This window comes from Pomacea canaliculata, linkage group LG14 (genome assembly GCF_003073045.1).
Source record: "Pomacea canaliculata isolate SZHN2017 linkage group LG14, ASM307304v1, whole genome shotgun sequence".
NCBI classification, from domain to species: domain Eukaryota; kingdom Metazoa; phylum Mollusca; class Gastropoda; order Architaenioglossa; family Ampullariidae; genus Pomacea; species Pomacea canaliculata.
In genome coordinates this window covers 14,075,426-14,089,686 of record NC_037603.1, presented here as the reverse complement: position 1 = coordinate 14,089,686, position 14,261 = coordinate 14,075,426, and the positions used below count along the sequence as shown (strand labels likewise).

The following is a 14,261-nucleotide window of genomic DNA, read 5'->3' as shown; positions in this document are numbered from 1 at the left end:
GTACTTCGTCATCAAAAGCGGGCTGTCGATGTAGCCGCATACCGATGACGTTTTATGCAATAGAAATGATCATAAGATTTTCAGTCGTGTCGCCTTTAGACTAATGACATTAGTTTTGCCACTTTAGTTCTACCAGCGCTTTCAAGATGGTAAAAAGTGTTTCAAAATGTTCTTTGGAAGTTATTATTTTTGGCTAATATTTGACTAGACATTGTGTATTTATACTTTTGTCAAATTATAGGATGTAGAAATGTCACCTTCGATTTTGTCAACCCGTCCTCACAGACCGCACTTCTACCAGGCTTAATGTTTGACCTGTAATTTAAATCCTTAAATTACCGACGTCTGTCACTCTTTCAGCCTTCACATTTCTGATTAAATAATATAAAATATCAATTCGTGTAAAAACGTAATTATACTTTGCCTCCTACAATTATTTTCAGATCATCATCTAATCAGACTTGACGCAACGTTTAGCCTATGCATATCTATCTAGCTTCAAAGGCATTACATTTCTCCAATTTTTTTGTTACCAAAAGATGAGCCAAAACTGGAAGTGTACTTCAAAGAAGTGGATTCAGTGGCAAGATAAACCAGTGGCTTGGGTTTATTTAAAAACTATTAAGTATAATTCTTCTAACATCTGTTGATGCATTTTACATGCATTGTGCATTGATGAAGGTAACCTAGTTCTGTTTAAGATTTTTAAGTTTATGAAATTGAACAGAACACTTTTTTAATTTTTTAAAATAAATTTTAGTCCCCTATAATTCTTTTGCTTTCAGATGCAGTTTATGCTTCTGTTTAGCCGACAAGGCAAACTACGTCTTCAGAAATGGTATGTTGCACACCCAGATAAAACAAAGAAAAAGATTGTCAGAGAACTGGTCACCCTTGTATTGTCACGGAAACCGAAGATGTGCAGTTTCCTTGAATGGAAAGACCTCAAAATTGTATACAAAAGGTATTGCTTTACCTCCATTTTCTTACTTGTTTAAAAATTATGAAAACTGCCAGTTATTTTAGGAAAGAACAGTAGATTTTCATTTGGATTATAATGATCCAGTGCACTGTTACAAAGGAAGTATATTTCTTTAAGCAAGTGAAAACCATACCACAACATTAGAAATTGTAATGACGTGACAGTTGACTTTGAGTGGTTTCACTGTTGTTTTACAGGTATGCCAGTTTGTACTTTTGCTGTGCCATTGAGCCAGAGGATAATGAGCTGCTGACCCTGGAAATCATCCATCGCTATGTAGAGCTTTTGGACAAATATTTTGGCAGTGTAAGTCTTGATTTTTATTTATTTATTTTTTTTTTTTGGGTGTAATCTGTGATCTATTTTAGAAGAGATAAATGTTGAACTCTACAGTAAATGTGCATAGCATATGGCTGCATGTTTGACTTCATGCCAGAAGATGGTGACTGTAGGATTTTGTAGGGTCTACTTCACAGTTTGTTGTAAGCTTGTGCTGTCATGATAATATAGCTTGATCATTTACTGCAGACAAAAAGAATGAAAAAATGTATAGAGAAACAGGGTTACTATTAGATAAAATGTGTACACCTCTGTTTCATACATCATCCAATACAGTTTGTCAGTATATGTATTTATTTTTAGCTTTCACTTCTTGCCATCAGTTTCAAACAAAGGATTGGGCTGCTAGGATAAAGATAAGTGGTCAGTAAAAGTATGTTGCATTTATAAGTAATCAGGACATATTAGAAAAACATTTTTCTTAAATCTTGTTGAGACCAGACCTTGCGCTAAACAGCATTTCAAATTGATTACAGGTGTGTGAACTGGACATCATTTTTAACTTTGAGAAGGCTTTTTTCATGCTGGACGAGTTTCTTTTGGGAGGAGAGGTTCAGGAGACAAGCAAGAAAAATGTTCTGAAAGCAATTGCTGCTCAGGATTTGCTGCAGGAGGTTGGTACCTTTCCATTCTTAGATATTTCCACTTTTTTCTTTACAGAGAAACAGGTGTGTTATGTCAAACAGGTATCCAACAGTCTTTTTCTTTTCATTTAAAAGGTATATTTAATGAGTGATTTGATTGGGAAACCTGGAACAACTATGTAGATAGTGTCAAGAGAAGAAGGGAACAGAGTGAACACTTATATTCAAGGTCTTGACAGTGTAAAATGTTTGAAATCTGCAGCATTTATTTCAAACCAGGTATATCAGAATATGATCATGTGATCTTAAGTTGTGGTAGAAACATGGTAGACTTATGGAAAGATGTCGCACAATGAGGAACAGGTATCATTTCGACATTGTCAGGGAATAGAAACACCAGAAAGCATGCCCTAGTCTCACAATGCAACATGATTAGAAGTTTTTTCATCAAGCAAATATAGTCCCTTTCTGTTGTACATTATGATGCGCTTTGGCTTGTAATTTTCACTGGCAGCACTATCTGCAAAATTACTTTCCATGTTTCCCTTCCCAAATCACTCATTAACAGGGAAAAAAATTACAATGTCCTTTTTTTGTGTTCCCTGAGGTGTGCCTCTGTCATAAAAACCCCATGTTATATAACATCATCACAACTCAGCTTTTAGCTTGTTGTCACTTTTGCTTTATTTGCTAGATAAAATGTTTCTGGGTTTCTCATTCTGCATGCTTTCCTGTTTTAATATTACTGTTATATTCTTCTTTGCATATATTTAAGTTCCTTTTTTTATGTCTGTAACATTACTAAAGCTAATTTCAGGATGATTCTGCTTGAGTTATTAAAATGTGTTGTCCATACATTTCAAATTCAAGCTAATCAAATTTTCCAATATTTTCAGTAATAATGAAATTTACTGATTTTCAAACGTCTTTCCTGAAAAAGGAAAAGTTATATAAAATTCAGTAATAATCTGTGTTAAATAACTGTCATGTGTGAATTATTTGAATTATTCATGAGAGGTCAGAGGCTAGTTCATCAAGCTGGAATATGTATCGTGCAGAATCACCAAAGATATAAATGTATGCAATGCCTTCATGTCTCTGCATGTTTCAGATTGTTTTCTGTACTCTTTGGAATGCTATGAGTGTTTCTCATATAACTGCATGCTTCTCAAAGCATTAGTGTTAGGATAATTTGGATGGAGTGGTTGGTCAGCACAAATTTGGCTGATATCATCTGCCATTGTTTTTAGAATTGCTGTGGTAGGTTGACTTCCCATGTTTTTCAGTATGCAGGTATCCATAGAGGAGTATCTTGTGTGCTTAGGGCTTCAAGAAAGCATCTGTAGAACACACTAGAAATCTGTGAGGGATTTTAGGCTTCATACTGAGTGATAAGATACCATTAATCTAAGCTGATTCTTGTCTTAGCCTTCTGTTAGTTTTTGTGGCCATAACATTCGACCTGATAAATAGAATCTAGCTGTTCTTTGCACAGTTTTGACGCATTAATGTGCAGAAGTTTTTAAAAAAAAGACATGTAGGTCAATACAAATTCTATGTTTATTTAATCAGTGCAAATGCTGTATCTCCTAATTACATAGACTAAGAGGCTTCTAGATATTATTGTGGTGTAGATCCTGTGGGCTTCTATCCCATAGATCAGTGATTAAAATGTGACTAAACTGAAAAAAAAGACTGTCATTATGTTAGAGTAGTTATTTATGTTTATAACATGGTGGATAGCATGCCATCTGTAATTTTGTTGTATTTGTCCAACATGATTTCAGAGTGCTGTCTGATATCATGGTCTTTGTAAATTTGTTTTGGTTTACAAAAAACTGAATGCTCTGGAATGCATTTACCTAGAAACTGATGTCTTTATGTATTTGTCTTCTATTCTTTTTGGATAAAACTGCACTTTGGACTGAAGTTTAGTGAAATGGTTTGTGCTTATCCACATATTTTTGTGTGTGTGGATACATTCCTGTGCATGCTCACACCCAGTCGTGTGTTTGTAATCAACACTTCCTTTAAGCATTATGTGGAATTTTCATTTGAAGTGCTTGTATGGGCATCCTTTCTTTCAATGCATCGTTGTCAAGCATGTAGTAACAACATTCTGTTAGCCATATTAGTGGAGCACATTTTGGCTGACCCTTTATGAAACTAAAGGCTTTCTCATTGTGCAGTTAACTTTCCAGGCACCCCACCCATTTTTTTTTTTTTGGAACAGTGATATTGTACAGCTGGTTACATTGTTGCGTTGTTTAATTTAGCTTCCTTTATCAGCTACTTTATATAGCTGGTGCTAGCCCAAAATCTTGGGGTTTATTATTATTATTTTTATGTGGATCCTGCACTGTTCTTAACTATAACGTACCTACATGCACCCACAAAAATATATTCTGACATGCACAAATGTAATGAGTATTAGGCATGTATTTATATATTGTTCTAAGTGCATGATTAAGTTTTATTGGTTATTGAGTTTTGTTATCCTTTTTTCAGTATGTAATTGTAAGTTTTCTTGCAGAGAATGGAAATGACATTAGATCATTTGCTTGACAGAAATCTGAATGTAAGGCGTGGATTTCTGTGTTCACTGCAACCAGCATGTGTTTCATCAGTTCATTTTTATTTTTCATTTACCTTTCAAAGGATGAAGCACTCGAAGTCACCCTAAAAGAGTATGGATTAACATAGTCCATGGTATGGTGTCCAATCTCTGCAAGCAGATGTTAATGTTTGCATTGTCTCCTTTTGTTTACCATTGTGCTCTTTTTTTTCCTTATTCTGAAAAAGAATGTACAAAAGGATTTTTTTTTCTGTTTCTCCTTTCACAGAAACACCAAGTAGTTGTTTTCTGATCAGCGTGCTATCTAAATGTTGTAATGATTGTTGTGAAGGAATGCTCTTCCCTTCTGCATTTTGTCATGACATGCAGCATGCTGGAGTATCCTTGAGCACTTGGTTGCTTTGTGGGCTCTGTGGTGATGACTCCACAATAGTTCTTAGAGTTAGTAGTGACACTGCACTACTAAAATAGTAATGATAATCATGTAAAAGTATGCTACAACAGGTGGTGTGGTTGTAGTATTGTGTGAAGTTAGTATACTTCTGGTGTCTGCTCTCTTCACATCTGAAGTCTATCTCTTTAGATGTGGAGGATAGTTGCCCCTAAGTATGTATATTGACAGGTAGTTGGTTCACATTTTCTATCTTTAATTAAAGTACTAGTGGAGTGCTTTTTTTTCTATTGCCTGGGTAAAGCTTAGTGCATGATACTGTTTCCCTGAATCTGGATGAATGTTTCCCTTCTATTTTCTACAAGCATCACAGAAAGAGAGGAACAATACAAGTGTCAGAACTGTATGTTATATATTTACATTGTGAAGGTGTTGATTAATGCAAGAACTGGCATCTTCTGTTAATTAAGCATACTATTTCCATGATATCATGAGTTACGCCCTTTTTTATGTGGCATGGAAATGTCCGTATGCATCAACAAGGGATGTTCCACTTCCGCTCAGACTTGGCAATAAAATGAACCCAGGGAGGTTTTTTAAAAACATTTTTCTTTTATTCTTCGTCTCTTTTTAAACTTTTTCAACATAGCGCCACTGGCAACACATTTTTCAACCCATGGATCCATTTTTTAAAACACTCCAAAAACACCGAAAAATGTGGAAATACCCTGAAGAATCACTCTCTTGAGTCCACGTGGTCTGCACACGCTAAAAGCGTGCAAAAGACTGAAATCCAAGTGGAAGTGGAACATCCCTCTTATCTCCAGAATAGGAGCCACAAGGATTTTGAGAAACAGTATCTTGTTCTAAGTTTTACTCAGTCTTTATGAAAAATGTGCACCTGTCAATACCTTTACCACCAAACTGAGTGAAACATGATTGCGTAACATCTTATTAGCATGTGCCTGAAGCACCTGGGTTTGCTGCAGTCTTTAGTGACAGTAGTTAGAAATTAAGGTCAGGCTTTAAATTCATGAATATGCTTAAAAAAATTATACAGTATATTTTTGAGACAAACTAATGACAGCATTGCTCTATTAGTTTTTCAACAACTTTAAGCTCAACTTCATGCTTAGCTTTTAACATCTAGCTGTGTAACACAGACTAACCACACATCCATCCATATACATGCACATGTTTAGGAACATAAGAAGACAAAACTTGTTAAACTGAATTTCACATATTGCAAACAAAATGTTTTTAAAAATGAACCAAAGGGAACAAAGCCCATAAAATTTCACGTTAAAAAGATTCTTATGATCTGTAAACATTTCTCATGTGTATAGAGCTTTACCCATTACCGTTGCCTGATTCAGATTTGACTGTACATGAATAATTAGATATTAAAAATAGCAGCATATTTCTTTCCATGGGAATATTTTTATTCCTTCATTGTGCTAGCAAGTTCCCTTAACCTTCATATGCAGCAATGCTGATCTGTCTTGAAACCTGGGCATTGTCTTGATTCTGTAAACTGCTGGCTGCTTTTACCGCTTGAAGAAGGCTGGAGAAAGCTTGGGAAAAAATTTAAACATTGAAAAAAATTTGAAAGTAGATTAGTTTCAATTATACACAAATTAAGCTAACCTAATGAAAATTTTAGTAAGAACCTAATAAGTTGCTAATTATAAATTTTATATGGGATGGCTTCTTTCTATTTTTCTGATAATCATGCACACTGTAACCCTAAACTTATCAAGTTCATCAAACTTCTAGATTCTCGCTGTATAAAAGTACTCGTCATGTCACAGGGTGAAGGGTTATATACATTTTGTCATCTCCAAGCTGTTTCCAAAGGACTATGGCTGCCCTGAAGAGTAATGAGTGATACATCAAGCTGACAAGATTTGTGCAACTTGTACATTAGTTTGTCAGTTAATGAGATAATGTACCATTGTCTCTCAGTCTCTGGTACAGACCAGATGCTTTGGTTTCTCATTCATTCATAAGAGATTATATAGACCTTAAAATGGTAGGAAGCCTTCATGTGCTTGCTGGTGAGGTATGGCTTAGCATAACCTCACACCAGCAAAAATTCTTTTTAGAGACAGTGTTTCAGGCTAATGACCCTTTAAAAAAAAACAGTTCAATGTTGCAGTGTTTGATGATAGATGATTAGTTTAATGTCCATGGGATATAAGAAATACAAATTGTGCAATGTGAATTTTCGTAATAAAGGTTTGTTTAGATTTGGTCTGGGATACTAGGTAAAAAGAACAAGTAACATTTTTTCTAATAGCACTTTTTTAAAATTGATTTTGTGTGATAAAATCAGGCTGGTCTTCCCTTTCTTTATCCGATAGCAGTTGTACAAATGCAAAGCTTTGAGACGATTACTTTGAACTATTAAGAGTGAGTCCCCTCTAGGGCATATGGGTGTCAGCTACAAAAACTTTAAGTGACCAATCACCATGAAAGACGCTAAAGGAGTCTCTACTGGCACGCAGCAGAAAAAATGATTAGAGTCAAATCTGTACCATTCTACTTGTCCCCTCAAGACCTGTATAACTTGCATTGTTTTGGGACTACAAACGGATAATCTTGATATCAGAAGTGACGGCTCACGTGTTCACAATTTTGTCTCCCTCCAATCCATTGACATTAAACAAACTATTCTTATGGAAGAAGAGAGAGAGTGTGTGTGTGTGCGCATGCATGTATGAGCATATAGATTTTGGAGACGACCTAAGAGAACATGTCTTTATTCACTTTCACGATGCTGTTTCAGGTTTCTTCCTTCCCATGGCTTATTTTTCGCACTTTTGTAATATTTTCAAAAAGCAGATCATTTTCACATGTTGTGGAAATAAAATATGTTTTTTGTCTCAAGCAATCTTTCTAGCAGTATATAGTCACTTCTCATTATCTCACTAACCCTACTTCTTGCTGCATTTTGTAGCAGTATAGATCCTTCCCCCACCCAATTACTGCTAGTTATGAATCACATACCCCAAAATTACCGCTAGTTACATGTCTTATTACCCCCCCCCCCACCATTACTGCTAGTTATAGATCATATGCCCTTAGATTACTGGTAGTTATGGATCATATACCTTATGTTGCCAATCTCACCACTTACCCAACTTTTATGTTAGATGGTGGCAAGCTAATGAGTTGGGACTGTGTATATATGTATATATAAGATTAACCTATGTAGGCTGTACATAGCTTTGTCTAAATAATGTGTGATGGTCAGATTTCAGCTCTCAAAACACTGACAGCATGCATGCAAACTGGAATAGACTGATGCATGAAAGCATTGCTTAAAACACAAATGCATACTAGGTCATAAGACCCATCGATAATATTTGTCACAGCCTGCCACTTGTAGTTCCTGCTAGCACAGATGCTGCTTGTCTGCACGCCACTGTATGTTTGTCTGTCTTTTCTTCTTTCCCGCTCCAGGAGGAGACTCCCCAAGGTTTCTTCGAGGATCATGGCTTAGGGTGACCAAACTCAAATGTCCAAAAGCTCAATTGAAGTTGAAAGCAGAAGCACACTCCATGTCTACCAGCCGTCATACAGCTTAAGTGACCATATTAAACATGACAAATGTTTTTTTTCTCCTAATATCTCTTTTTTATGTATTGGAGAAGGGAGTAACTTCATAGCTTTTTTCTGTCTAAAGTAACTGTAAGGAAAGCTGGTGTAATTTATAAGTGCTTATGTTTCATCATATTTTGCAGATTCTATGAGCAAAGAAAATTTTGGTACTTTCTTTTTGTTGATGGCAGCAGTTATATTGCCCATCCTTAACAGCAGAAAGAAAAATGTTGACATAATGTTTCCTTATTTGCATAATTTGTAATTATTATTTGTTGCTATTCATGACATGAGATCTCATTTACTTCAGACCTCAGATTTAAAGAAAGTAAAAAAATTGCAATAATTCGGCATTTATTTGGTTTCTTTACATAACAGTATGCATACATTCCTTTGAGTCTTGGTCATAGACACTTTAATTTCGTCTATTTATGGCTGTTTTCCGGTATAATTTCTATTTTATTTTCTATAACAGTTGTGCTTTCAATCATATTAGAGTTGTGTAATCAAGACCAGTAATGTTCAGGTGTGTAATAAATAAGACAAAATTATGACATTGGAGTCTGTCATTTTTGTATGTGCGATTAAATAAGGGATTATGATTTTTGTAATCATTGTGCCTAAACAGAAACTCAAGACCGATGCTTTTCACTATATTATCATTACATACCTGATAAGGAGCATTTTAGTTTGTAATACACAAACATAGGAAGGTAGAGGTAGCATAAGAAGTATTTGACGTAGTTGGTGGCAGAAACGTTTTTCTCACTGTCTATAAAGTAGATCATTACAAGATGTTCCATAAAAGCCTTTCATTGCCATTGTCTTTTAGCCATTACCGAACCATCTAGGAAATCTTGGGAATCTCTATTTCTTGTTAACTGCATGGTACCTGTGTTGAGTTGCCATCCCCTACAAATAACTACTAACAATGCTAAAATAAGTAACATTTATCTTTGATTAAAAAATAATGCATGTGCAGATACTGTTGTTAAATCTGTTGTAGTTAACTACAAATTTAATTATTCCTTTAATTTTCTTTTTTGGAAGATATATTTTTGGTTAGTTACATAGGAAATAAGCTTTAGCAAATTTTAATAGTTTTAATAAAATTGTGTGTTTGTATGTGAGAGAGAAAGATTAATTCAGCATGCATATATGTGCACAAGTGTAGTCAAAATAAGCTTTGGCAAATGTGATACTTCATAGTTCTAGTAAAATCATGTGTGTATGAAAGATTGATTCAGCACGCACATCTGTGCACAAGAATAGCCAAAGGAGCATAAATTATATTCGTAACTTGTATATTTTTTTAGTTTCTTATTATAGATATTTTCAACACTGCTTTTTCATAAATGCTTATGAAATGTTTTTTCGCAACCAATACCAAGGAGGAAAAAAAATAACCCACTAAAATGTCTATCAAAGTAGTTAAATACAACCATGACGAAATGCCAGGAAAGGCATGAAAGATGCAGAGGTGATCGAAAAGCCAAACTGTGGAGACATAAGCATTAGTTACATTAAAGCACATGTAACAAACTTTAACCACCATCAATACAAATAGCATCACAAATCATATACGTGTGTGTGTGTGTGCGTGTGCATGCAATATTTGAGGTGTTGTCTCTAAATAGTATTTGAGGAAAGATACATCTTCAGAATCAAAGTATGATAATGTGCATTAAGTAGTGTACTGTTTCTACTTATATATATACATATAGATCTATATAGTTTTACTGGTGGTGACAAATATTATTTTGTAAATTATTTAATGCCGCTTGATGGATAAAAGAATAATAAATGAGAGTTTTAAGTAACTATATGTATAAATGTAAGTATATATATATATGTGAGAGAGGGATTAAAAGCCAGGATATATATTGAAAATAATTTCAACCATGCTTTGAACAGGACACGGATGAACCGAAGAGCATACTCGAGGAGATGGGATTCACGGTTGGAAGCTAGTTACCAGTTTCAAGGTTTCAACGTTCTATGCTTGCTGCTCACAGGGAAGGCCTCTCTGCTAGAATCACATTCCTGCCATTTTTAACCAGTCATGTGTAGCTATCCCACACTCGCTGCCTTTTTTCTAAGTGTATCAAGTACTTTTTTTATGGTGGTTGTATCCTTGAAATAGCAATGCAGTTATTGCTTAGAAGCATGCAAGAGATGCAGTGGCCTCATGGCATACACAGTAATGACTTAACTCAGAAGAAAAAGATATTTCATGATGGTTCAGTATTACATGTAAATATTAAACAGCAGAAAGCGAATGCATAACAAGGTTTGTACACTGCCCAGAATCTGCCTCTGAAGAAGCACTGTATGCCATCAGCAAAGAATCTTGATGAACAGCATGAGATTCCTTTGTTGATTTCTCTGTGTTCAGACACATGTCAGAAATCTTTTGAGAAATTAATCTTAGAGAATCAGTCATTAGAAGTACAGTATCATCATAAATGTTCATTACCTTTATCATTAGAAAGTCATGTGATAACTGTGGCATATGTATGATCAGGACTGAGCCTTATCTCCACACAAGAATTTATGTGCCTATATATTATACAACATAATTTGTCCTCTGTGGTGATGTGTCCTTTGTCAAGACCGTTAAAGCTTTTTTTTCCACCCTGGATAGTCAAGCATGAAACAAAACTGGTGGACCATTGCTGTGTGTGAATGGCAGTTTTAAGAATGAGCTTACTGCGATACATAGAACTTAATAATATCACCAGACAGTTGTGATCCTTCAGGAACTGTGATTTAGTGTTATCACAAAAGAAACCAATTTTGAAACATTCATTTCGTTAGTTATCAAGATTATGCCCATTTATAAACATGAGTTTGGAGGTTAACAAATATAACTTGTTTTGGATTTAGTAATCAACTATATAAACATTCAGCAGTTGCTTTTTTTTTTAAAGAAAAAGAGTATTTTCATTGAAATATTTACTGGTGAGGTCATTTTTGGCTTGGATGCAAATGGTTGTGTTAACTTTTGCATTTAAACAATGCTTATTTCCTTGATGGTTCGGCTTGTGAAATGGAGAAGTTAGTGTGCACAAATTTTTTTTTATCATATTAAGATTACAGAGAGATGTTTACTTTTATTTACCAGGAGTTTGTCTCGAATAATGCTTCATAGGGTGAACTGGGCTGGTTGTCTGTGAGGATGTCTTAAATATCTGGTCTGTAACTGATGATGTTGAACTAGTGAATGTTATCAAAACAGCATAGTTAAGTCTTTTTGAATATTAATATTTGATTATGGCTTCTGAAAAATAATCATGCTTTACTACCTGTCCATTTATTATTATTCATAAATGTGTTTTGAGAGTTTTCTTTAATGGTGTCTAATCAAACAGTGGTCTCTTCCAGGTTGCCGCCCTCTCAATGAGAGGAAAAGTGCCAGTCATTGCATAAGGTGTTAAACTGATGTCCTTCAGAAAATGTCAGGGTTAAAGCCTTTCATCACAACTATTGTGCTTTGTTCTTTACAGCAAGCTTTTCTCAGAAATTATTTACATGCTTGTTGAAGCAAGTTTTTGGTACAGTTTTTGTAAAGTAGTTTTTTAAGATTGGACCTAAAATCAACCTGTGCCTATTGGGAAGTGCCTCTTTTCTTGTCGAGATTAGTTGTACAGAAGTTATATGATGGCTGTTTTGTTACTTGTAAAACTAAGCCAGCTTCAACATCAGTTATATACTGTTGTACGTTTTTGACAGTTACATGTGAGGCTATTGCAAAGTTATGTCATAATGAACAAAATTTTGTCTATGCCAAAACAACTGTTCTTTCTTTTTCGGTGAAAGATTTAAAACTGCGGGTTTTACCAAAGTCCTTGAATAAAATAATACGCATTAATGTTCATTGCTTCATATTGTACAGACCTTTCTTTGTTAAAATAAAATCTTATGATCCATCTTGATTCATAAATGCAATAAATCTCATGATTTTGCTTATTCAAACAGTTGTTATTAAAAATGGCACTGTCCTTTGAACTTCTGTTAATTTTATTTTTCCACAGAAGATTCAGTGATAAAATATTCTAAACCAAAATCAAGTTCCAGTCACAACATTTTTAGTCTTTACATCAATACTAAACATTTATTCTTAGCCAATTCAAGGAGTCAAGAATACTTCTTGCCATAGAGTTTCTTTTCATGAGGCCAAAGGTTAATAAAGTATATCATTGGGAAGTTAGTGAGACTGTGACTAATGCGCCTATCACCAGGATAGTGAGAATGGGGTGTTGTGGATTTGTATCTCAGGTCTGACATGCTTCTCTCTGGATTTAACGACTGTTAACAGGGCTGGATGACTGGCAGTTTTCTCCAGGTGCTCTAGTTTCCTTCACCATGTGCTGTGCTGTGTGCATGGCATATTTATGAAGATGTTTTAATGCCTGCCCTAAAATTATGTGCCTGTGTACATAAATAGCACTTTCCGCCCAGCTGGCAATAGGGAATGGCATTAAATAAATGTGCTATCATTATTTATTTAGCACTTATTTCATAACAGCAAGCCTAAATGTGACCACGTTTGATATATGGGTCCTTTCTGAACATTCAGTGTCAAGGAAATATTTGTACATATTGTGTTGGTGCAGAAAGCAGCTTCAATGCTCAAGAAAGAACAGGCTATAATAAAGTAATACAGCTTTTGTCTTGATCCACTCAAGAAGAAAATATGGGGATGAGGAAGAGGGAAATTTATTTTGTTTCCTTAATGTTGTGGGGAATTTGGTGAGAGTAAATTGTAAAGAAACTTATCTATATTTTAAAACTCACAATTCTGCTTTGAATGGTAGCCAAACAGTCAACTTGCCACAGTATTTAATTACCAACAACATTTTATGAACAAAAAGAATGAAAAGCAAAAGCATATTAAATTTCCAGTCAACGAAAGGCTGTTTTTCAAATCATAATGAAGATTTATCATTACTTAATCAGTGATAATTGCAAATCACACAATGCTATGCTAAAATTCTGGTTTTCTGAGGAAGTAGATAAAATATTTCAACATTTTACTTGCAGGTCAGCTTGGTTACACCCTTTGTCACAAAAGTGTATAGGTTTAAAAAAAAATGAAAAAGGCGGATGAGGGTAGTTAAAGGCTATTAAAACAAAATATAATCTAATAAGTACATCTTTTCAGCTGATTTCTCAGAATCAAAAAAACTACTCTGCTATGTGGAGGGTGGATAGAGAATTGGTGTTTAAGACTGAGCCAACAACTAAAGCCACAACACAGCAAGTCAGCTAGCCCTGTAAACATATCACATGCAGAGAAAGAGAGAGTGCCTGTGAAATGTGAGCTGAACCCAGGACAGCCAACTCTCTCTATTGGTGACAGGCGCTAACTGTTGCATAACTGGACTGCCCTAACTCTGCTATGGACAGTATCCTGGTATGTAAGGCAGCAACAAATGAGAGCAAATCTCACCACTCCAACATTATCAGAAACCACAACGAAAGGAACTTTTTAAAGTCCTGCCCCTAAACAAGTAAAAAGCAATGTTTTTCCCTGCACTGTTTATTTCTTCAAGTACATCTCACTACCCACCATGGATTTCATCTAATGTTATTTCTCCCTAAAAACTGCCCAATCTGCCTCATCTTCACTTATGTAGAACGCTGCCTGTTATGTCACCAATCAATGGTCTGTAGATAACATTCTTGTGAATAACCGAAGTGGCCAGACTGGTGCTAAAGCATCAACAGATTATATGCTGGTAAAAACCAGAACTGGAAACACAACTTGCAGGTTTGGTTTGTGAA

The 14,261-nt window shown here is 35.0% G+C and overlaps 1 protein-coding gene across 4 annotated transcripts; it reads left to right on the top strand.

Annotated features, from left to right (window-relative positions):
* The first annotated feature begins 10 nt into the window (after nt 1-10).
* Nucleotides 11-12,482, top strand: LOC112555297 (AP-1 complex subunit sigma-2). 4 transcript variants are annotated; one of them, XM_025223639.1, is made up of 6 exons: nt 11-149; nt 786-964; nt 1,180-1,288; nt 1,798-1,935; nt 4,564-4,614; nt 10,389-12,482. In XM_025223639.1, the coding sequence occupies exons 1-5, from the start codon at nt 147-149 to the stop codon at nt 4,606-4,608; spliced, it is 474 nt and encodes a 157-aa protein (XP_025079424.1). In that variant the 5' UTR covers nt 11-146; the 3' UTR covers nt 4,609-4,614; nt 10,389-12,482. The 4 variants fall into 4 exon arrangements, with proteins under 4 accessions (XP_025079424.1, XP_025079425.1, XP_025079422.1 ...); XM_025223640.1 differs by lacking the exon at nt 10,389-12,482 and adding an exon at nt 8,337-9,026; XM_025223637.1 differs by lacking the exon at nt 4,564-4,614.
* The last annotated feature ends 1,779 nt before the right edge of the window (nt 12,483-14,261 follow it).

Bases quoted from the DNA above. Each gene is read 5' to 3' on its own strand.
- LOC112555297 (XM_025223637.1), top strand. The intron at 1,289-1,797 runs GTAAGTCTTGAT...AATTGATTACAG, and splicing joins TGGACAAATATTTTGGCAGT to GTGTGTGAACTGGACATCAT. The intron at 1,936-10,388 runs GTTGGTACCTTT...TGCTTTGAACAG, and splicing joins CTCAGGATTTGCTGCAGGAG to GACACGGATGAACCGAAGAG.